This window comes from Kogia breviceps, chromosome 2 (assembly GCF_026419965.1).
Source record: "Kogia breviceps isolate mKogBre1 chromosome 2, mKogBre1 haplotype 1, whole genome shotgun sequence".
Lineage (NCBI taxonomy): Eukaryota > Metazoa > Chordata > Mammalia > Artiodactyla > Physeteridae > Kogia > Kogia breviceps.
Window position 1 is genome coordinate 150,195,700 of NC_081311.1, and position 25,478 is coordinate 150,221,177.

The 25,478-nt window shown below is 36.7% G+C and overlaps 1 protein-coding gene across 1 annotated transcript in view; it reads right to left on the minus strand.

The window, feature by feature from the left end:
- CERKL (ceramide kinase like) overlaps nt 1–25,478 on the minus strand; it is a 142,759-nt gene that overhangs the window by 76,678 nt on the left and 40,603 nt on the right. The window contains exon 2 of the mRNA XM_059052864.2: nt 25,034–25,276. Coding sequence (XP_058908847.1) covers nt 25,034–25,276 — 243 coding nt within the window. The remainder of the gene's footprint in view (nt 1–25,033; nt 25,277–25,478) is intronic.

Here is a 25,478-nt window from a genome sequence, read left to right on the forward strand (position 1 = left end):
AGTGTTGTGATTAAGATTCAGTGAGTTGAGGCTTCCCTGGTGGCGCTGTGGTTAAGAATCCACCTGCCAATGCAGGGGACACGGATTCAAGCTCTGGTCCAGGAAGATCCCACATGCCGTGGAGCAGCTAAGCCCGTACTCCACAACTACTGCAGCTGCACTCTAGAGCCCGCTAGCCACAACTACTGAGCCCATGTGCCGCAACTACTGAAGCCCGCACGCTGCAACTACTGAAGCCCGCGTGCCACAAGTTCTGAAGTCTGCGCGCCTAGAGCCCATGCCCCACAACAAGAGAAGCCACCGCAATGAGAAGCCTGTACACTGCAATGAAGAGTAGCCCCCGCTCACCGCAACTAGAGAAAGCCCATGCACAGCAAGAAAGACCCAACAGAGCCAAAAATAAAATAAATAAATTTATTTTTTAAAAAAGATTCAGTGAGTTTATATTAAAAGCAGCAAAGACAGTGCTTAACACATACTAGATAATAGATTCAGTTCACTTCACCAAGAGTGATTGAGCTATGTACTGTTAGAAATAAAAAAATAATAAACATTTATAGAGTACTTACTATACTTGAAACTCTATGTGCTTTAAAAAAAATCACTGTGCTCAAGAGAGCTCTCAGTCTAATAAGGTATCATCTATATAAGCCAACAATTAGAATGTAAGCGACTGTGTGTTTTATCAGAGGTATAAGAAGTGCTACAAAAAGCTAAAAGAGAAAGTGCCTGGTTTTGCTGTGTCAGTTGGCTTTGCAGAGAATTTGGTGGTTACATCAGGCCTTGAACTGCAAAATGGACCTCACTGTGCCAACAGGACATGAGGAGCAGTCCAAACAGATGGCAGTTCGTAGCTTTGCCACTTACTTCGCACATAGGCAGGCAATGAGGGATAAGAGAACAGGGCCCAGCGTTAGATGCTTCAGAGAGCCCAGGAACCCAGCCATGCAAGCAGCTTCATCTTTGCCCATCTCTTCTCTTTTCATTAAAAAAACAACTAAAGTGTATAACTAGTAGAAACAGAAAATACGCTTTACCAAGTTACATAATGTTGCACTTAAGGTATTTTTTCAAAGAATAAAATTTTTAAAATAGATGTTTTCTCTTTAACAATGACAAATAAGGAAAAAAAAAATGGTTGATCTGAAAAATGTTCTCAACGCTTCAGCATGTAGTCATTGCAAGCACCCACCTACCTGTCTCAAACAGTAAATATATTCATATAAGATTATAATAAAATTCCTGGAGTTACATATAATATCTATATAAATACCACAGAATTTCATTATCATTAATGGTAGTCTAATGAATACCAGGGGGCTTAATAATAATTTGTCACATATGAAATATTATGTATTTACTAGTTATGCATACTGTGAGAATGCTGCTTTAATTTTTACTTCATTTCTTTCCAGTGAAAAAGTTGGTAAATGACAATCCATTATACTCTCATCTAAGGATTGATCCAAATTTTAATATCTCCTGTAGGCTAATAGCATTTGTGATTTGCTTAGGGAACTCTGATAAACACAGAGCCTGGAAATCAGTCACAAACCAGTGTTTATATGTGTTTTTTAACTTCCTTTAGGCTAACAGAAAGAACTCTTTGTCATCTTTTTCATAGTGCATTCCTAATCCATTACAAGGCATTTGAGAAATCTCAATTAATAATGGTGACAGTCATGAGGAGGAATTTTTTTAAGGACCGAGAAATGCATTAGTATATTACTGCTCACCCTGAATGCAGAGGGTTACCATTAGAACTCCAAGAATCCAGAGTTCTGGATCACCATTTTTGGAAAAGAATTCTAGAAAGGGATAATCTTCAAATAAGATAATGTAGCTCCTTCTTAACAAGAAAAGTGTTTGAAGTCCTTTTTTCAGGATAGAGTCTAAACTGTACAGTAAATGTAATATACTTTAAGAATTATAGAGTATGTATATGACAGACCAGATAGGCAATAGCACATCAGTCAAAGGTTCATGTTCCAGATTCAGAAAGTTACTAATTTGTTTCCAGCTCCTCCACCACACAGTAGGTGTGGAACTTCAGACTAGACACTTTTTAAACTATTTAAACCTTAGTTTTCTAATGTATAAACTAAGATGAAGAGTATGTTAACAAAAATAATTTACTTAATTCCACTATTTGCTAAGTCATGCATTATTTTAACTCAAACCTCACAACAAAACTCATAAAATAAGCAATATCATTCCCCATTTCACATGAGAATATATTTATATTTCTTGATGCTATTATTACAAGGAATTAATGAGATAATAAAAATTATTTACAAGAGTGGCACATAGTAAACGCTTAATAAATGTTAACTATTATCATTAAGATTTAAATTTTTTATCATTAAGATTTAAATAATGACTTCTCTATAATTCAGTAAAGGGAGAAATATTAACTAATTTATTTAACAGCATGAAAACTTAATTCAACATTTTACTGGAAATATTTAGAAAAATTCTTATTTAGTTTTTGATATAATCACATGATAAAATGTGACAAAGCATACCTAATTTTTTTCTCCAGAGAAGAAATTTATTTACACAAAAGACATAGTCAAAAGAACTTTTATACAGCAAAAGAATTAGAAATATATTAGAAATAACTTGAGAATAAATATATCTCCTAATTTCTTTTCTCAAGGTAGTCTGTAATGACTGAAGCAGGAATATAATTTTCTTCTATAAGGCATCAACAACTTGTTTTTAAACATAATTATCATCAATTATATGCAAAATATATCCCTCTCTTAGGATAAAAATGTTACAGAGGCCTGTGAGAAACCCTCAGGAAGGTGGACTTTTGTCACTCATCCCAAGTATAAACAGCATCAATAGTTTCTAAAGAACTAACGCTAGCTTGCTTTCAGCTGAAGGAGTCATGGCTATGAGTTAGAGCTGATGCTAATAAGAAAAGAAACTGGAAGGAACAAGAAAAACTCTTGGCATGCCTCTTCTGTCGGTCGTTTCCGGGCTCTTGTGAACCAGACCCAAGGTAATGGTCTTGGAAATAAGTGATAACCTTACATGACTCAGGAATGGGTATTGGCTAATCTGTAGGAATACTTAACAACAAGAATATAAGCTATACCTATAATTAGTCATTGCAGAGATACCTTTGGTAAGTGTGGAGTACAGAGTTTTACAGATGTTCATCAAATTAAAATTATGTTGTTCAAATTTCCCATATTTGTGGTTCTCGGCTCTGGCAACACATTAGAATCACTGAAGAGACTTCTCAAGGAAGCTCATGCCTGGGCCCATCCAGACCCATTTAATCAAAACCTCTGAATTCTCAGGCTCAGGAACAGCAAGTCCTAGGGAGGATGAATTTTTTAAAGTAACTTTCATACATACATATGTCATAGCAAAAATGTTATCCTTTTTTATTATACCCTATTCTTTTATATTTTCAGTTTCTCTTTTTGTTTGATAATTTTCAATTTATTTATTTCATATCCTCTGCTTGTTCTATTATGTGCAGTTCTTGGGGATCTACTGCTATAGTGTATGTCTGCAGACTCTTATTCATGGTGATTTTTCACACTGTTAATTTCTGGAATGGAAATGGCTTGAAATGTTAAGCTGGTACTCTCCAGGTTCAAGATAAACAGTATTTTTTCTTCTCTTTAATAGCAAATTTTTCAAGATAATGATTTTTCCATATATTTATATTTCAGTTACAAATTTCATGAAATGGGAGGTTTGGCTTTTAAAAGTTTTATGTACTATCCTTTGAAAATCTAAGCAGTATTATTAGTCATTAAGAATTTAATAAAAATTAGTTTACTATCACAGTATTCTTCTGAATGTCCAGATTAGAAAGCAACAGAAAGTTCAAGGAAGAGAAAAAAGCCAAATCTTTGAAATAATTTATTTTTTGACTCAATTTCAATCTTTGATAACATATATTTTTCTCATTTGCAAATTGATTTGTATTCAATAATTTAGTTATAGAAAAGAAAAATATAAAATACATTTAAATATATATTTAATAAGTAACTTCTATTGAAAACAACAAAATTACATGGACACTCGCATAGTTCAAAATATGTGTCTGCCACAGTGAAGGTATATTTGGAAGCTGTCTTTAAACAAAGCTTTACTCAGTAGTACTGAATATAAAATGTATCAGTTAGGAGCTACACTCACTCATGAGTGAGTGACAGATATGGATTCTGCACAGTGAGGCAACTCCTGGGGGGATAGGGTGATGATAATCTACAGAGCCCAGTTGGAAACCACTACAGGAGGCATACATCACATCATCTTTGTTGGATGCACTGCTTCAAATGGGATTGGACTTTAATATTTATATGTAAATAAGGTAATACATATTTAATCAGTTTCTACATTATTTCAATATATATTGATAGTAAAACTATATTTAACAGTGACACACATGGTAGAAGGTGGAAGGTCTCAGTGGAGCAGCCATCCCCCACTGCCTACTCACACCCCACTTCCTCCATCCTGCTCCGCCCCATCCCTGGCATCCCCATCTCCCTCCACAAGTGACTGAGGGTAAAGTGGCCCTAACACCATCCCAGCATGAATCCCAGGTCCCTGTGGAGGCTGAACTCGGCATCTCTTCCCTCCACCATCAGTGAGCTGCCCCAGAAACCAAGGAGAGAGTAGCGCGACCACCAACCCCACCCACGACCACAATGCTGCTACACTCATGAGGGACTCCACTGGCTGATGCCCCATCTGCCCTCAGGTCCATGCACCAGGAGAGAAGATAAGATGGCAGAGCAGAAGACCCTGAGCTCACCTCCTCCCACGAGAACACCAAAAACACAACTAACTGCTGAACAACCATCAATGAAAAAGACTGGAACCTACCAAAAAGAAATATTCTACATCCAAAGATAAAAAAGAAATCACAACAAAATGGTAGGAGGGGCACACTCATGATATAATCAAACCCCATACCCCCCATGGGTGGGCAACTCACAAACTGGAGAATAATTATATCACAGAAGTTCTCCCATGGGACTGAGAGTTCTGAGCCCTACATCAGGCTCCCAAGTCTGGGGGGTCTGGATGAAGAGCCCCAAGGGCATTTGGATTTGAAGTCCAGTGGTTCTTGATCACAGGAGCTCCACAGGAATGGGGGAAACAGAGACACCACTCTTGGAGGACACACACAAGGTCTTGTGCACAACAGGACCCAGGGCAAAAACAGTGACTTCATATGAGCCTGGGCCACACCTGCCTGCTGGTCTTGGATGGTCTCCTGGGTTGAAGGGAGGTTGGCTCTGGCTCTCTCTTGGGACATAAAAGCTGGTGACAAACATATCTGGAGTATTCACCTGAAGGCTGACATCTTGCTTGGGATATTAGCACCAAGACCTGGCCCCACCCAACAGCCTGTAGGCTCCAGTGCTCAGATCCCTCAGGCCAAACAACAAACAGGGTGGGAACACAGTCCCACTCATCAACAGACAGGCTGCCTAAAGACCTCCTGAGCTCAGAGCCACCTGTAGACATGTCCATTTACATGGCCCTGCGCACTAGATGACCAAGACCCAACTCCACCCACCAGTGGGCAGGTACTGGTCCCTCCCACCAGTAAGTCTATAAAATCCTCTAGACTAGCCTCACCTACCAGGGGGCAGAAAACAGAAGTAAGAAATATACAGTCCCACAGTTTGTGGAATTGAGTCTACAAACACATCAGAACCTACCCTGGGACCAGCTGGTACCTGAAGACTGGGTGATGAGAGGGGGTGTACTGCTTGAACACATAGGACATCCCCCACAGAGGGACACTTCTCCCAGGTCAAGAAACATAACTAACCTTCCACACACAAAAATACAACTAGAAGTTCAGACAAAATGAGATGGCAGAGGAATATGTTCCAGACAAAGGAACAAGATAAAACCCCAGAAGAACAACCAGTGACATGGAGATAGGCAGTCTACCTGAGAAAGAGCTCAGAGTAACGACTGTAAAGATGATTCAATAATTCAGGAAAAGAATGGATGCACAGAGGAAGAAGTTATAGGAAGTTTTTAACAAAGAATTAGAAAAAATAAAGAACAACCAATCAGAGTTGAAGAATATAATAACTGCAATGAAAAATACACTAGAAAGAATTAATAGCAGAATAAATGAGGCAGAAGAACAGATAAGTGAGTTGGAAGACAGAATGGTGGAAATAACTGCCTTGGAACAGAATAAAAAATGAAAAGAGGGGCTTCCCTGGTGGCGCAGTGGTTGAGAATCCGCCTGCCAATGCAGGGGACACGGGTTCGTGCCCTGGTCCGGGAGGATCCCACATGCCGTGGAGCGGCTGGGCCCAGGAGCCATGGCCGCTGAGCCTGTGCGTCTGAGGCCCGTGCTCCACAACGGGAGAGGCCACAACAAGAGAGAGGCCAGCATACCACACACACACACACACACACACACACACACACACACACACACAAAGAATGAAAAGAAATGAGGAAATCTAAGAGACCTTTGGGACAACATCAAATGCACCAGCATTTGCATTATATGGATCCCAGAAGGAAGAGAGGCAGAGGGCCTGAGAAGATATTTCAATAGATAATAGCTGAAAACTTCCCTAACATGGGAAAGGAAGCAGTCACCCAAGTCTAGGAAGTGCAGAGAGTACCATTCAGGATCAACCCAAGGAGGAACATGCTAAGACACACTGTAATCAAACTGACAAAATTAAAGACAAAGGAAAAAATATTAAAAGCATCGAGAGTAAAGCAACAAAACATACAAAGGAACCCCCATAATGTTATCAGCTGATTTTTCAGCAGAAACTCTGCAGACCAGAAGGGAGTGGCATGATATACTTAAAGTGATTAAAGGGAAAAACCTACAACAAAGAATGCTCAGCAAGGCTCTCGTTCAGATTTGACAGAGAAATCAAAAGCTTTACAGACAAGAAAAAGCCAAGAGAATTCCAGCTTTATAACAAATGCTAGGGAACTTCCCTAGGCATAAAAGAAAAGGCCACAACTAGAAACAAGAAAATTATGAATGGGAAAGCCCACTGATAAAGGAAAAACATCCAGTAAAGGTAGGAAAACATCCACACACACATATGATATCTAAATCAATAATAGTGAGAATGGGAGACTACAAATGCAGGGTACTGGAAATGCATTTGAAATTAAGAGTTCAGCAACTTAAACCAATTATGTATATATGTAGATTGCTATATCAAAACCTAATGGTAACCGCAAAACAAAATATAGATATACACAAATAAGAAAAAGAAATCCAAACACAAAACTAAAAATAGTCATCAAATCACAAGAGAAGAGAACAAAAGAGTAAAGGCAGGAAAAAAAGACCTACAAAAACAAATTCAAAACAATTAACAAAATGGCAGTAAGAACATACATATGAATAATTACCTAAAACATAAATGGATTAAATGCTCCAACCAAAAGACGTAGACTGGCTGCACAGATACAAAAACAAGACCCATATGGATGCTGTCTACAAGAGACCCACTTCACACCTAGGGACAAATACAGACATACAGACTGAAAGTGAGGGAATGGAAAAAGTTATTCCATGCAAATGGAAATCAAAAGAAAGCTGGAGTAGCAATACTCATATCAGACAAAATAGACTTTAAAATAAAGACTGTTACAAGAGACAAAGAACGACACTACATAATGATCAAGTGATCAATCCAAGAAGGCATAACAATTATATATGTATGCACCCAACACAGGAGTACCTCAGTATATAAGGTAAATACTAACAGCCATAAAAGGAGAAATCAACAGTAACACAATACTAGTGGGGGACTTTAATACCCTATTTACATCATGCAGACAGAAAATCAGTAAGGAATAAAAAGACTTAAATGGCACATTAAGTCAGATGGACTTAATTGTTATTTATAAGCATTCCATCTCAAAACAGCAGAATACACATTCCTTTCAAGTGCACATGGAACATTCTGCAGGATAAATCACATGCTGGGCAACAAAGAGAGCCTTGGTAAATTTAAGAAAACTGAAATCATATCAAGCATCTTTTCCAACCAAAACGCTATGAGATTAGAAATTAACTACAAGAAAAAAACTGCAAAAAACAAACAAATGGAGGCTAAACAATATGCTACTAAGAAACCAATGAATCCGTGAAAACATCAAAGAGGAAATCAAAAAATACCTAGAGAAAAATGACAATGAAAACACAATGATCCAAAACCTATGGGATTCAGCAAAAGCAGCTCTAAGAGGGCAGTTTATAGCAATACAGCTTACCTTAAGACACAAGAAAACTCTCAAACAAACTAACATTACACCTAAAGCAACTAAAGAACAACAAACAAAATCCAAATTAGTAGAAGGAAAGAAACTATAAAGGCCAGAGCAGAAATAAATGAAATAGAGGCTAAAAAAAACTAGAAAAGATCAACAAAACTAAAAACTGGTTCTTGGAAAGATAAACAAAATTGATGAACCTTGAGCCAGACTCAACAAGAAAAACAAAAAGGAGAGGACAGAGATAATAAAATTACAAATGAAAAAGGAGAAGTTAAAATGGACAACACAGAAATATGAAGGATCATAAGAGACTACTACAAGCAACAATATGCCAATAAAATGGATAACCTAGAAGAAATGGACAAATCTTAGAAAGGTACAATCTCCCAAGACTGAACCAGGAAGAAATAGAAAATATGAACAGACCAATAACAAGAACTGAAATTGAAACTGTTATTAAAATTCCCAACAAACAAAAGTCCAGGACCAGATGGCCTCACAGGCAAATTCTACCAAACATTTACACAAGAATTAACACCGATCCTTCTAAAACTATTCCAAACAACTGCAGAGGAAGGAACACTACCAAACTTATTCTACAAGGCCACCATCACCCTGATACCAAAATCAGATTAATACAGCAGAAAAAAAGAAAATTATAGGCCAATATAACTGATGAATAGATGCAAAAATCCTCAACAAAACACTAGCCAACTGAATCCAACAATACATTAAAAGGACCATACACCATGATCAAGTTTGCACCAAGGATGCAGGATTTCTTAGTATCTGCAACTCAATCAGTGTGATACACCACATTAACACATGGAAGAATTAAAAACCATATGATCATCTCAATAGATGCAGAAAAAGCTTTAGAAATTCAACATCCATTTATGATAAAACTCTCCAGAAAGTGGGCACAGAGGGAACATACCTCAACATAAAAAAGGCCATATATGACAAACCTACAGCTAACATCATACTCAATGGTGAAAAGCTAAAAGCATTTCCTCTAAGATCAGGAATAAGACAAGAATGTGCACCTTCGTCACTTTTATTCAACACAGTATTGAAAGTCCCAGCTACGGCAATCAGAGAAATAAAAGGAATCCAAATTGGAAAAGAAGCAGTAAAACTGTCACTGTTTGTAGATGACAGGATATATACATAGAAAATCCTAAAGATGCTTCCAGAAAACTACTAGACCTCATCAATGAATTTGGTAAAGTTGAGTTACAGGATACAAAATTAATACACAGAAATCTGTTGCATTTCTATACACTAACAACAAAATATCAGAAAGAGAAATTAAAGAATCTATCCCATTTACCATCACATCAAAAAGAATAAAATACCTAGGAATAAACCCACCTGGGGAGGAAAAGACCTGTACTCTGAAAACTATAAGATGCTGATGAAAGAAACTGAAGATGACACAAACAGATGGAAAGATATACCATGTTCTTGGATTGGAAGAATCAATATTGTCAAAATGACTGTACTACCCAAGGCAATCTACAGATTCAGTACAATCACTATCAAATTACCACTTTCGTTTTTCACAGAACTAAAACTAAATGAATGTCCAAAGCAATCTTGAGAAAGAAAAACAGAGCTGGAAGCATCAGGCTCCCTGACTTCAGACTATACTACAAAGCTATAGTCATCAAGACAGTACTGGCACAAAAACAGAAATATAGATCAATAGAACAGAACAGAGAGCCCAGAAATAAACCCACGTACCTATGGTCAATTAATCTTTAACAAAGGAGGCAAGACATACAATGGAGAAAACAGAGTCTCTTTAATAAATGGTGATGGGAGAACTAGACATCTACTTGTAAAAGAATGAAATTAGAACATTCTTTAACACCATACACAAGAATACAGTCAAAATGGATTAAAGACCTAAATGTAAGACCTGATACTATAAAACTCTTAGAGGAAAACATAGAAAGAACACTCTTTGATATAAATTGCAGCAAGGTCTTTTTTGATCTGTCCCCTAGACTAATGGAAATAAAAACAAACAAAGGGGGTCTAATTAAACTCCAAAGCTTTTTCACAGCAAAGGAAACCATAAGGAAAATAAAAAGACAACCCAGTGAATGGATGAAAATATTTGCAAAAGACATAACCGACAAGGGATTAATCTCCAAAATCTACGAACACCTCATGCAGCTCAATATCAAAAAAGAAACCCAATTTAAAAATGGGCAGAATATCTAAAAAGACATTTCTCCAAAGAAGACATACAGATGGCCAACAAGCATGGGAAAAGATGCTCATCATCCCTAATTATTACAGAAATCCAAATCAAAACTACAATGAAGTATCACCTCACACTGGTCAGAACGGCCAACATCAAAAAGTCTACAGGAGGAGCTTCAAGATGGCAGAAGAGTAAGATGTGGAGATCACCTTCCTCCCCACAAATACATCAGAAATACATCTACATGCGGAACAACTCTTGCAGAACACCAACTGAACACTGGCAGAAGACCTCAGATCTCCCAAAAGGCAAGAAACTCGCCACATACCTGGGCAGGGCAAAAGAAAAAAGGAAAAACAGAGACAAAAGAATAGGGATGGGACCTGCACCAGTGGAAGGAAGCTGTGAAGGAGGAAAGGTTTCCACACACTAGGAAGCCCCTTCCTGGGCAGAGAATGTGGGTGGCAGAGGGGGGAAGCTTTGGAGCCATGGAGGAGAGTGCAGCAAGAGGGGTGCAAGAGGGCAAAGCGGAGAGATTCCCGCACAGAGGATTGGTGTCGACCAGCACTCACCAGCCCGAGAGGCTTGTCTGCTCACCTCCGGGGCAGGCGGGGGCTGAGAGCTGAGGCTCAGGCTTCAATTGGTTCCCAGGGAGAGGACTGGGATTGTCGATGTGAACACAGCCTGAAGGGGTTAGTGCACCACGGCTAACTGGGAGGGAGTCTGGGAGAAGTCTGGAGCTGCCAAAGAGGCAAGAGACTTTTTCTTGCCTCTTTGTTTCCTGGTTCGTGAGGAGAGGGGATTAAGAGCTCTGCTTAAAGGAGCTCCAGAGATGGGCATGAGCCGTGGCTATCAGTGCGGACCCCAGAGATGGGCAAGAGACACTAAGGCTGCTGCTGCAGCCATCAAAAAGCCTGTGTGCGACCGCAGGTCACTCTCCACACCTCCCCTCCGGGGAGCCTGTGCAGCCCACCACTGCCAGGGTCCCATGATCCAGGGACAACTTCCCCGGGAGAACACATGGCACGCCTCAGGCTGCTGCAATGCCACGCTGGCCTCTGCTGCTGCAGGCTCACCCCACACCTGTACCTCTCCCTCCCCGGGCCTCAGTGAACCAGAGCCACCTAAGCAGCTGCTCCTTTAACCCCATCCTGGCTGAGCAAAGAACACACGCCCTCAGGCGATCTACACGTAGAGGCGGGGCCAAATCCAAAGCTGAACCCCAGGAGCTGTGCAAAGAGAAAGGGAAATTTCTCCCAGCAGCCTCAGGAGCAGCGGATTAAATCTCCACATCAACTTGATGTACCCTGCATCTGTGGAATGCCTGAATAGTCAACAAATCATCCGAAATTGAGGAGGTGGACTTTGGGAGCAATGATATATATTTTTTTTCCCATTTTTCTCTTTTTGTGAGTGTGTATGCGTATGCTTCTGTGTGTGATTTTGTCTGTATAGCTTTGCTTTCACCATTTGTCCTAGGGTTCTGCCTGTCCGTTTTATTTCTTTGTTTTTTTTAGTATAATTTTCAGTGCTTTTTATCATTGGTGAATTTGTTTTTTAGTTTGGCTGTTCTTTCCTTCTTTTTTTTTAATTACTTAAAAAATATATTTTAATAATTATTTTTTGTTTTTTATTTTAATAACTTTTTATTTTATCTTATCTTTTTCTTTCTTTCTTTTTTTTCTCCCTTTTATTCTGAGCCATATGGATGACAGGCTCTTGGTGCTCCAGCCAGGCGTCAGGGCTGTGCCTCTGAGGTGGGAGAGCCAAGTTCAGGACATTGGTCCACCAGAGACCTTCAAGCTCCACGTAATATCAAACGGCGAAAACCTCCCAGAGATCTCCAACTCAATGCCAAGACACAGCTCCACTCAACGAAAAGCAAGCTACAGTGCTAGATATCCTATGCCAAACAACTAGCAAGACAGGAACACAACCCCACCCATCAGCAGAGAGGATGCCTAAAATCAAATAAGGTCACAGACACCCCACAACACACAACAAGATGTGGACCTGCCCACCAGAAAGATAAGATCCAGCCTCATCCACCAGAACACAGGCACTAGTCCCCTCCACCAGGAAGCCTACAAAAACCACTAAGCCAACCTTAGTCACTGGGAACAGACACCAAAAACAACGGGAACTACGAACCTGCAGCCTGCGAAAAGGAGACCCCTGAACACAGTAAGTTAAGCAAAATGAGAAGACAGAGAAACACACAGCAGATGAAGGAGCAAGGTAAAAACCCACCACACATAACAAATGAAGAGGAAATAGGCAGCCTACCTGAAAAAGCATTCAGAATAATGATAGTAAAGATGATCCACAATTTGGAAATAGAATAGAGAAAATACAAGAAACGTTTAACAAGGATCTAGAAGAACTAAAGAGCAAACAAACAATCATGAACAACACAATAAATGAAATTAAAAGTTCTCTAGAAGGGATCAATAGCAAAATAACTCAGGCAGAAGAACAGATAAGTGACCTGGAAGATAAAATACTGGAAATAACTACTACAGAGCAGAATGAAGAAAAAAGAATGAAAAGAATTGAGGACAGTTTCAGAGACCTCTGGGACAATATTAAATGCACCATAATTCGAATTATAGGGGTCCCAGAAGAAGAAGAGAAAAAGAAAGGGACTGAGAAAATATTTGAGGAGCTTATAGTTGAAAACTTCCTTAATAAGGGAAAGGAAATAGTTAATCACATCCCGGAAGCACAGAGAGTCCCATACAGGATAAATCCAAGGAGAAACACGCCAAGACACATATTAATCAAACTATCAAAAATTAAATAAAAAGAAAAAATATTAAAAGCAGCAAGGGAAAAAGAACAAATAACATACAAGGGAAACCCCATAAGGTTAACAGCTGATCTTTCAGCAGAAACTCTGCAAGCCAGAAGGGAGTGGCAGGACATATTTAAAGTGATGAAAAGGAAACACCTACAACGAAGATTACTCTATCCAGCAAGGATTCATTCAGGTTTGACAGAGAAATTAAAACCTTTACAGACAAGCAAAAGCTAAGAGAATACAGCACAACCAAACCTTTACAACAATTGCTAAAGGAACTTCTCTAGGCAGGAAACACAACAGAAGGAAAAGACCTACAATAGGAAACACAAACAATTAAGAAAATGGTAATAGGAACATACATATCAGTAATTACCTTAAATGTAAATGGATTAAATGCTCCAAACAAAAGACAGACTGGATGAATGGATACAAAAACAAGACTCGTATATATGCTGTCTACAGGAGACCCACTTCAGACCTAGGGACACATACACACTGAAAGTGAGGGAATGGAAAAAGATATACCATGCAAATGGAAATCAAAACAAAGCTGGAGTAGCAATTCTCATATCAGGCAAAATACATTTTAAAACAAAGACTATTACAAGAGACAAAGAAGGACACTACATAATGATCAAGGGATCAATCCAAGAAGATATAACAATTGTAAATATTTATGCACCCAACACAGGAGCACCTCAATACATAAGGCAAATACTAACAGTCATAAAAAGGGAAATCAACAGTAACACAATCATAGTAGGGGACTTTAACACCCCACTGTCACCAATGGACAGATCATCCAAAATGAAAATAAATAAGGAAACACAAGCTTTAAATGATACATTAAACAAGATGGACTTAATTGATATTTATAGGACATTCCATCCAAAAACAACAGAATACACTTTCTTCTCAAGTGTTCATGTTCAGCCAGTGTTCTATAAGAGTTGTTCCACATGTAGATGTATTTCTGATGTATTTGTGGGGAGGAAGATGATCTCCACATCTTACTCCTGGAGAACATTCTCCAGGATAGATCATATCTTGGGTCACAAATCAAGCCTTGGTAAATTTAAGAAAACTGAAATCATATCAAGTATCTTTTCTGACCACAACGCTATGAGACTAGATATCAATTACAGGAAAAATTCTGTAAAAAATACAAACACATGGAGGCTAAACAATACACTGCTTAATAACCAAGAGATCACTGAAGAAATCAAAGAGGAAATCAAAAAATACCTAGAAACAAATGACAATGAAAACAGGACGACCCAAAGCCTATGGGATGCAGCAAAAGCAGTTCTAAGAAGGCAGTTTATAGCAATACAATCCTACCTTAAAAAACAAGAAACATCTCAAATAAACAACCTAACCTTACACGTAAAGGAATTAGAGAAAGAAGAACAAAACAAACCCCAAAGGTAGCAGAAGGAAAGAAATCATAAAGATCAGATCAGAATGAAAAAGAAATGAAGGAAATGATAGCAAAGATCAATAAAACTAAAAGCTGGTTCTTTGAGAAGATAAACAAAATTGATAAACCATTAGCCAGATTCATCAATTAAAAAAAAGGAAGAAGACTCAAATCAATAGAATTAGAAATGTAAAGGGGGAAGTAACAACTGACACTGCAGAAATGCAAAGGATCATGAGAGATGACTACAAGCACCTCTATGCCAATAAAATGGACAACCTAGAAGAAATGGACAAATTCTTAGAAATGCACAACCTTCTGAGACTGAACCAGGAAGAAATAGAAAATATGAACAGACCAATCACAAGCACTGATATTGAAACTGTGATTAAAAATCTTCCAACAAACAAAAGCCCAGGAACAGACGGCTTAACAGGCAAATTCTATCAAACATTTAGAGAAGAGCTAACACCTATCCTTCTCAAACTCTTCCAAAAGATAGCAGAGGGAGAACACTCCCAAACTCATTCTATGAGGCCACCATCACCCTGATACAAAAACCAGACAAAGATGTCACAAAAAAAGAAAACTACAGACCAATATCACTGATGAATACAGATGCAAAAATCCTCAACAAAATACTAGCAAACAGAATCCAACAGCACATTACAAGGATAATACACCATGATCAAGTGGGGTTTATCCAAGGAATGCAAGGATTCTTCAATATATGCAAATCAATCAATGTGGAATACCATATTAACAAATTGAAGGAGAAAAACCATATGATCATCTCAATAGATGCAGAGAATGCTTCTGACAAAATTCAACACCCATTTATGATAAAAACCATCCAGAAAGTAGGCACAGTGGGAACTTACCTCAACATAATAAAGGCCATATATGACAAACCCACAGTCAACATATTCCTCAATGGTGAAACACTGAAACCATTTCCACTAAGATCAGGAACAAGATAAGGTGCTCCACTCTCACCACTATGATTCAACATAGTTTTGGAAGTTTTAGCCACAGCAATCAGAGAAGAAAAAGAAATAAAAGGATTCCCAATTGGAAAAGAAGTAAAACTGTCACTGTTTGCAGATGACATGATACTATACATAGAGAATCCTAAAGATGCTACCAGAAAACTACTAGAGCCAATCAATGAATTTAGAAAAATAGCAGGACACAAAATTAATGCACAGAAATCTCTTGCATTCCTATACACTAATGATGAAAAATCTGAAAGAGAAATTATGGAAACACTCCCATTTACCACTGCAACAAAAGAATAAATAAAATACCTAGGACTAAACCTACCTAAGGAGACAAAAGACCTGTATGCAGAAAACTATAAGACACTGATGAAAGAAATTAAAGATGATACAAACAGATGGAGAGATATACCATGTTCTTGGATTGGAAGAATCAACATTGTGAAAATAACTATACTACCCAAAGCAATCTACAGATTCAATGCAATCCCTGTCAAACTACCACTGGCATTTTTCACAGAACTAGGACAAAAAACTTCACGATTTGTATGGAAACACAAAAGACCCTGAATAGCCAAAGGAATATTGAGAAAGAAAAATGGAGCTGGAGGAATCAGGCTCCCAGACTGCAGACTATACTACAAAGCTACAGTAATCAAGACAGTATGGTACTGGCATAAAAACAGAAATACAGATCAATGGAACAGGAGAGGAAGCCCAGAGATTAAACCCACGCACATATGGTCACCTTATCTTTGATATAGGAGCCAAGAATACACAATGGAGAAAAGACAGCCCCTTCAATATGTGGTGCTGGGAAAACTGGACAGCTACATGTAAAAGAATGAAATTAGAACACTCCCTAACACCACACACAAAAATAAACTCAAAATGGGTTAAGGACCTAAATGTAAGGCAGACACTATCAAACTCTTAGAGGAAAACATAGGCAGAACACTCTGACATAAATCACAGCAAGATCCTTTTTGACCCACTTCCTAGAGAAATGGAAATAAAGACAAAAATAAACAAATGAGACCTAATGAAGCTTAAAAGCTTTTTCACAGCAAAGGAAACCATAAACAAGACGAAAAGACAACCCTCAGAATGGGAGAAAATATTTGCAAATGAAGCAACTGACAAAGGATTAATCTCCAAAATTTACAAGCAGCTCATGCAGCTCAATATCAAAAAAACAAACGACCCAACCCAAAAATGGGCAGAAGACCTAAATAGACATTTCTCCAATGAAGATATACAGATTGCCAACAAACATATGAAAGAATGCTCAACATCATTAATCATTAGAGAAATGCAAATCAAAACTACAGTGAGATGTCATCTCACACCAATCAGAATGGCCATCATCAAAAAATCTACAAACAATAAATGCTGGAGAGGGTATGGAGAAAAGGGAACCCTCTTGCACTGTTGGTGGGCATGTAAATTGATACAGCCACTATGGAGAACAGTATGGAGGTTACTTAAAAAACTAAAAATAGAACTACTATATGACCCAGCAATCCCACTACTGGGCATATACCCTAAGAAGACCATAATTCAAATTCTATTTACAATAGACAGGACATGGAAGCAACCTAAGTGTCCATCAACAGATGAATGGATAAAGAAGATGTGGCACATATATACAATGGAATATTACTCAGCCATAGAAAGATACAAAATTGAGTTATTTGTAGTGAGGTGGATGGACCTAGGGTCTGTCATACAGAGTGAAGTAAGTCAGAAAGTGAAAAACAAGTACCGTATGCTAACACATATATATGGAATCTAAAAGAAAAAAAAAAAGTGGTCATGAAGAACCTAGGGGCAAGACAGGAATAAAGATGCAGACCTACTAGAGAATGGACTTCAGGACACGGGGAGGGGAAAGGGTAAGCTGGGACAAAGTGAGAGAGTGGTAGTGTATATATGGACATATATACACTATCAAATGTAAATAGCTAGTGGGAAGCAGTCTCATAGCACAGGGAGATAAGCTCTGTGCTTTGTGACCAGCTAGAAGGGTTGGATAGGGAGGGTGGGAGGGAGGGAGATGCAAGAGGGAGGAGATATGGGGACATATGTATATGTATAACTGATTCACTTTGTTATAAAACAGAAACTAACACACCATTGTAAAGCAATTATATTCTAATAAACGTGTTAAAAAAATTAAGGTAAAGAACAATGTATTTTTTTTAAAAAAGATACATGCACCCCAATGTTCATAGAAGTACTATTTACAATAGCCAAGACATGGAAGCAACCTCAACGTCCATCAACAGATGAATGGATAAAGAAGTGGTGTATATATATATATATATATATATATATATATATATATACACACACACACACACACACACACACACATACATACAGTGGAATGTTACTCAGCCATAAAAAAAGAATGAAATAATGCTTTTTGCAGCAATATGGATGAACCTAGAGATTATCATACTCAGTGAAGTAAGCCAGACAGAAAAAGATAAATATCATGATATTGCTTATTTGTGGAATCTAAAAAAATATATACAAATGAACTTATTCACAAAACATAAATAGACTTACAGACATAGAAAACAAACTTATGGTTACTAAAGGGGGGGGTAGATTAGGATTTGGGGATTAAAGTATGCACACTACTATATATAAAATAGATAACCAACAAGGACCTACTGTATTACACAGGGAATTATACTAAATATCTTGTAATAACCTGTAATTTAAGAGAAATTTTAAAAAGAATATATATAAAACTGAACCGCTTTGCTGTATACCTGAACCTAACACAACATTGTAAATTTACCATATTTCAATAAAAAATTTTTAATTAAAAAATTTTAAAAAATATTTAAGTGACATTCATAATTTTAATGTCCAACTCAACTGCTCTTAAATCAAAGTCTTAAATCAGTTTTTTGGTGTTTCAAAAGAAAAACTACCCATACTTCAGACAAAATGTCCTTGCAGAAAATAATTTGTCCTTAGGGAGACAGGTGTTGCTAACTCAAATATTGTACAACGAAATGTCTGAAGCTATCATACTTTTGATATATAATAAACGCTTATCTTAAGATAGCCATTATAGTGTTGATTTCCAGTTTATTTCTCCTTATAACTACATCATCTGGAAGCATATCCTAGTAAAACTTCACATCATTATGTTCTCCTCATAAGAAAAATTCTACCTAGTTCATGATAATATAAATCACGATACAGTTTGGATTTTTAAAAACCCAAAAACATATTTCACCATGAATTTCTTACACAAGACAACATGAATATTAAACAAAACATTGTTTAGAAGCCCTGGTTTTTACTATTGAGGAAAGGATCCTATGAAAACCATCATTATTTTCACATGGAAAACAGATTTGATGTCTTTGGGAAACTAGGAAAACTTGCTCTTCTTAGGAATAAAAGCCAAATATTTATTTAAGTAATTTTTCTATTTTCTTTGTTTTTCATAACTGAAAACCTGGAGGCTGTTGAACTAGAAGCTAAGAGCAAATTATATTACAAGGACAAAGTGTATTTAATCAAAATGGTTCGTGAAGTTAGCATTTTAAAATGAAACAGAAAAATATGATAACAGAACTAAGTCAATCAAATATGGGCTAAAAATACCTTTGTCAATTATCTCTGGGTAACAATTAAATAATACAAATAAATTAGAAAAACCAAAATATAATCACAAAATTCAATGGTCTTACGATAAGAGGGTTCTTCATTATTTTTTTTCTTTTTACCATTCCTTCTGTTTTAGTTCTGGCTTTTGTCTCCTCTGCCTATTTTAATATATGAGTATCCCCCAAGATTCTGTATTTAGCCCTTTGCTTTTTTTTTTTTTAACTCTATACTACTTCCTTGCAGTCTTTCATCTATTCCCATCACATCAGCTCTTCACCTCTTCATGCACCTCTCTCAAACTGCCAGCCTGCTGAACATCTCCAACAGGTGTTACATATGCCAAATGTGTCTGCAACAGAACATCTTTCCTTCAAATCAACCAGTGTCCGGATTTCACTCTGTTTATGACTTTACCATTCTCCAAGTTACTTGGTCATAAGGCTTTAGATTTTTTAAAAATCTTTTTCTTCATTTCCACACCATTCTCCTAAGTCCTCCACTGAAGATCAACCAGTTCAACTCCTGAAAATCTTTCAGTTTTGAGTGGCCCTAAATGTCACCTTAGGGGTACTTTGTTTTGTCCCCCTATATGGGATACCTGTCAGAAAGCCTATGAATATGCTTTAAAGTATAGATTATAGTACCTAGAGAAAAGGTTGGTTGTGTCCAGAGAAGCTTGCAATTCACCATTTCCAGGAAACTCAAATATGCAGAGACTGGATCACGCCCTAATTGAATAAAAATTAATGTATCTAGTGTACACACATGCTATAGTTAAAGGTTGTGCATGTTTATCTTTGTATCACAGGTATAAAAAAAAGCAGAAAAGACTATGTTAAATGACTTTCACCACAATGACTACATATTAGGCTTATCAGTGACTACATTTCAGCCTTAATTTTTTAAGATTTAAATTTCTGATTCAATGACCAATGGTTATGTTCCCTACTAAATTTTTCATATCTTCATTGTGGCCCTTAACACATTTATAATACGAGTTTTCTTGTCTGTCTCCTAGGGCAAGAGTGTTCTATACAGGAGTACATTTCATTCTTTTTTATATTTCCAGCACTGAACACAGTGCCTGATCCAAAATGTGTGTTGGATGAATTAACTTATATTGAGTATTAGTCAATAAAGTTATAGTGACTTTTCTATTACTAAGAATAAAAAAGATACTGTGTTATTAAAAATTGGAATATAAAAGGAGTTAACTTTTTCCCAAATAAAAATAGAAACAGTTCTAAGACTCCTTTTTTATATTTATAAACCCTTTTTAACCTGGTCACTCTGTCAATGTCTTAAAACTTCAAGTATCAATATTTGAGAGTTGGCTTCATCCTCCTTTAAGTACTGCCAATTTGTTCTTTCCTCAAAAATTCATCAAATCTTATTCATTCTCCAGTTCAAAATATAAATGTGCATATTTGAAAATAACATTTAATATCCAAATATTCTAAAATTATAATTGTTAGACTAATCTCACTAAAAGACCAACTAGTTGAGGCTTTCAATACCTTCTTCATGTTTGTCTTAATAGAAGAATAAAGGACAAAAAGATGTAAAAGCTTACAGGAAGAAAATCCATTTGCTGATTAAAGACAATATTCAAAATCAGTGAAAATATATATATTTTTAAAATTCACTCTTTTGCCACAGAACCAGTTAAAGCAAGATCTTTGGACTTAAAATGGTAATGTCTAAAATTCAAATGTAGGGCATTTATATTTTTGTGATGTAAACTTCTTTCATCCCCTTAAGTCAGGTCTATTTCAAACACAAATTCCTTGCTTGGGGACTTTAAAAAAATGTTTTTGGAAACCAGCAATCACTATCTGCCAAAACTGATGCAGTATATATGGTACAGAATAGGGACAATGGACGTGAGATACAAAGATAATCCACAAATAGACCCGACTCTGTGGAAATAAGAACAAAAGAGGACCAGGAAGAAGTAAACAATCAACCTCATCCCAAAAAGAGTGAGAAAGACACAGGCCACCTCCATTTATGGAAAGAGCCTCGAGCCAATTGTATTTGACTCTCAGACAATAGGCATTTTAATAAACACCTGAATTACCTAGTTTTGAAAGTAAAAGAAATATGAACAAAAAGTCTCTAAGATTACAAACTTAAGAAAGGTCGTGTCAGTATTATGCCATATTTGGCAGAGATCTTTGGAGGCTTGAGCATGCATTTGTGTATGATGAAACTGACCCAGAACTGTCTTTGTGAAGCATGGGGATGAGGAGTTGGCACCTCCGATAAGACCTACTGAGTCTACTGAGAGGCAGAAATGGAACAGCCATTCATTCAGACCATCCTGATTCGGTTCCTTCATTTTTATTAGATGATTTCAAACCTGTTTTGTTTGTTTGCATTGGTTGATTTCAAAAGTCAATCTATTTGCTTTTAATCAGCAAAATCACTCTGTCCTCCAGGACCATGGCAGAGAATATGACCTCATATATTTCACTACCTCCAACTGTTATCAAAATCAAAAGTACAAAAAGTAACATTCCCAAAGGATGATAGCCTAAAAAATATGTAGTTTATTCATCTCTGTAATTTGCCTAGATTTTAATCCTGGATCAAACCAAAACGTCATTCATTAAGCTGAAAAAATATGTGGACAGCATTTTTGTGGTGTGTGTGTGTGTTTGGACAAGTTTCTCTACTCCAATAAAATTGCTTTTACTGAATTGGGCTTTCTTGTGATGCCCTCTGCTTACTTGTTTTTGGTTTTATGGGTGTGATATATTGCAGAAGTTGTCTCTCACATCATTCAGCCAGCCCTTCATAAGCCCCAAGAGAGAGTTCCTCAGACCATCAGTGCAAGGAAGAGCTTTGCCTCTCCTAATCAAATGACACATTCTTATTTTATATACCATTCAAGTCCCACAAATACCTGCCCATGTAAGGAAATTTATTCAACTAAGTTTTCATTTTCATTTTAACTTCTTTTATCTCTTCTCAAATGAATTTAAAATAAGAACACTGTAAAAGACTCACCATTAAAGTGGAATGCTTTATATATATATATTCATTCTGTATGTTTCCAGAGAGATGAACCAAACTACGGCCTCTGTAGTTTCCTGCCTTCTTAAAACAATCAGGTCTCCTTGAAGGGACCACCTAGTAACAGTTCTCCTAGTTCTAATATTTCACTTCACCTCATCTTTTGTGCATAAAATCGTATCAGTTGGCTGCCCTTGACCAACTCGGGTCCTCAGTCTTCTTGATCAATGATTCCTGGCCTGAAAATTTCTAACATCGCCATGTGCCTGCTCTTTGTCTGGCACCCATCTCTGTCCTGAGTCATCTTACCCCAAGCTGTGCATCAACTACACCAGCTGCCTCTACCTTGATCAATCTGGCAAACAGGAAGAAATGGCCAAAACAAAGGCAAAAAAAAAAAGAAAGCAAGACTTACAAGTTTATGAGAAAAAAGAAGTCCTAAAACTCAGTTTGATTATACTTTACCTAGATACTTTTAGATCCAATTTGCTTCATATGTGTATTCATGCACTTTATTTAAAATGTAAAATATAAATGCCATTCAGAAATTTTAGATACAACTGAATTCATAAGGAGATAATATTCTAGTAAATGCTCTCTTTTCTCTGGATATTACCTTCAGAAAAATCAACCCTGAAATATAGACAATTTAAATATTATCTTCAAAAAACTGTTATCCTTACTGGACAGCCATGTGTAAATCAATGAAGTTAGAACACTCCCTCACACCATACACAAAATATAAACTCAAAATGGCTTAAAGACTTAAATATGAGACATGACTCCATAAAACTCTTAGAAGAGAACATAGGCAAAACATTCTCTGACATAAATAGCACTGATGTTTTCTTAGGTCAGTCTCCCAAAGCAATATAAATAAAAGCAAAAATAAACAAATGGGACCTAATCAAACTTATAAGCTTTTGTACAGCAAAGGGAACCATAAACAACAACAAAAAAAAGACAACCTACAGACTGGGAGAGAATTGCAAATGATGTGACCGACAAGGGCTTAATTTCCAAAATATACAAACAGTTCATACAACTCAATTTCAAAAAACAAACAACCCAATCCAAAAATGGACAGAAGACCTAAATAGACATTTCTCCAAAGAAGACATGCAGATGGACAACAGGCACATGAAAAGATGCTCACCATCACTAATTATTAGAGAACTGCAAATCAAAACTACAATGAGGTATCACCTCACACCAGTCAGAATGGCCCTCATCAAAAAGTCTACAAATAATAAATGCTGGAGAGGATGTGGAGAAAAGGGAACCCTCTTTCACTGTTGGTGGGAATGTAAATTGGTGCAGCCACTATGGAGAACAGTGTGGAGGTTCCTCAAAAAACTAAAAATAGTTACTATCTGATCCAGCAATGCCACTCCTGAGCATGTATCTGGAAAAGATGAAAACTTTAATTCGAAAGGAAACATGCACCCCCGAGGCACTTTTTACAATAGCCAGGATATGAAAGCACCCTAAGTGTCCATCCACAGATGAATGGATAAAGAAGATGTGATACACACACACACACACACTGGAATATTAGTCAGCCACATAAAAGAATGAAATAATGCCATTTTCAGCAACATGCATGTAGAGATTATCATACTAAGTGAAGTAAGTCAGAGAAAGATAAATATTATATCACTTTTATGTGGAATCTAAAAAATAGTACAGATGAACTTATTTAAAAAACCCAAACTCACAGACATAGAAAACAAACTTATGGCTACCAAAGGGGAAGGGGGGGAGGGATAAATTGGGAGTATGGGATTAACAGATGCACACTACCACATATAAAACAGATAAACAACAAGAATTTACTGTATAACACAGGGAACTATATTCAATATCTTGTAATAAACAGAAAAGAATAGAAAAAAGGAATATACATATATACACATATACACACATATATATATGTATAACCAAATCACATTGCTGTACACCTGAAACTAACACAATATTGTCAATCAACTATACTCCAATTTTTAAAAAACTGTTATTCTCAAGCCACCCAGTACATAAATGCACTTGCCATCAATGTGTAGGTGGAAGAAAAGCAAATTCTAATATAAGCTCAAAAGAAACATTAATAGAAAAATAACAAGTGAAAAAAAAATATTTAAGAACTGTTTTATTTCAGATTATCAAAGTTTCTTTAAGGAAGAGGTCATTCAACAGTTACTTCCTAAGTCATTCTATAAGGTCAGCATCACCTTGATAGCAAAGTCAGAAAAAAGATAATAAAAGCAGAAAAGAAAACTACACACAAATCTCTCTCACAAATATCAATATTAAAATCCTCAACAAAATACTAGCAAACCAAATTCAGTAAAATATTAAAAAAATTATATACCATGACCATGTGGGATTTATTCCTGGAATGCAAGGATGGTTCAACATATGAAAATCAATCAATGTAATACATCACATTAATAGAATGAAAGGAAAAAGCCATATGATTATTTCAATTGATGTAGAAAAAGCACGTGACCAAATTCAACACCTTTCATGATAAAAACACTTAGCAAACTAACTATAGAAGTAAATGACCTCAACATAATCAAGGGTTACTGTACTGATAAATAGTGTCATGATTAGATTAATAACCTACATCAAGGAAACTAGACTTATTAAAAATCTCCACAAGGAGTACTTACCTGCCAAAATTTTCTTGAACTGTCTAAACCATACGTCACAGTGGTCTTCACTTAAATTAATAAGATCAAGTGTAGAATCCTTTAATTTATTTTGTTCCTTTTTCAAACATATGAAGAGTGTGATTCCTAATAAAGTACCACTTCTCTGCTGTTTAACTGAATAACGCCGTTTCAGTTTGACAGAGAATATGTCTTTGAGTTCAATAAATTCTTCTTTATGTAGAAAATTATACTTGGAATCACCTGAAAAGAAATTAAATTTTCTAATCAAAACCAGTGTCTGTATCTTATATGTATGAATAATAAATAGTGAAAACCCAGAAAAACTTTATCATCTGTTATTTTACTGATTATGCTTTATGTCAAGTCCTGTATGAGATGCAGGGAGGGGAGAAAAATTGAGTCTATTTTCCCGTAAATAGAAGAAGTGGAAGGGAGTCCCTGC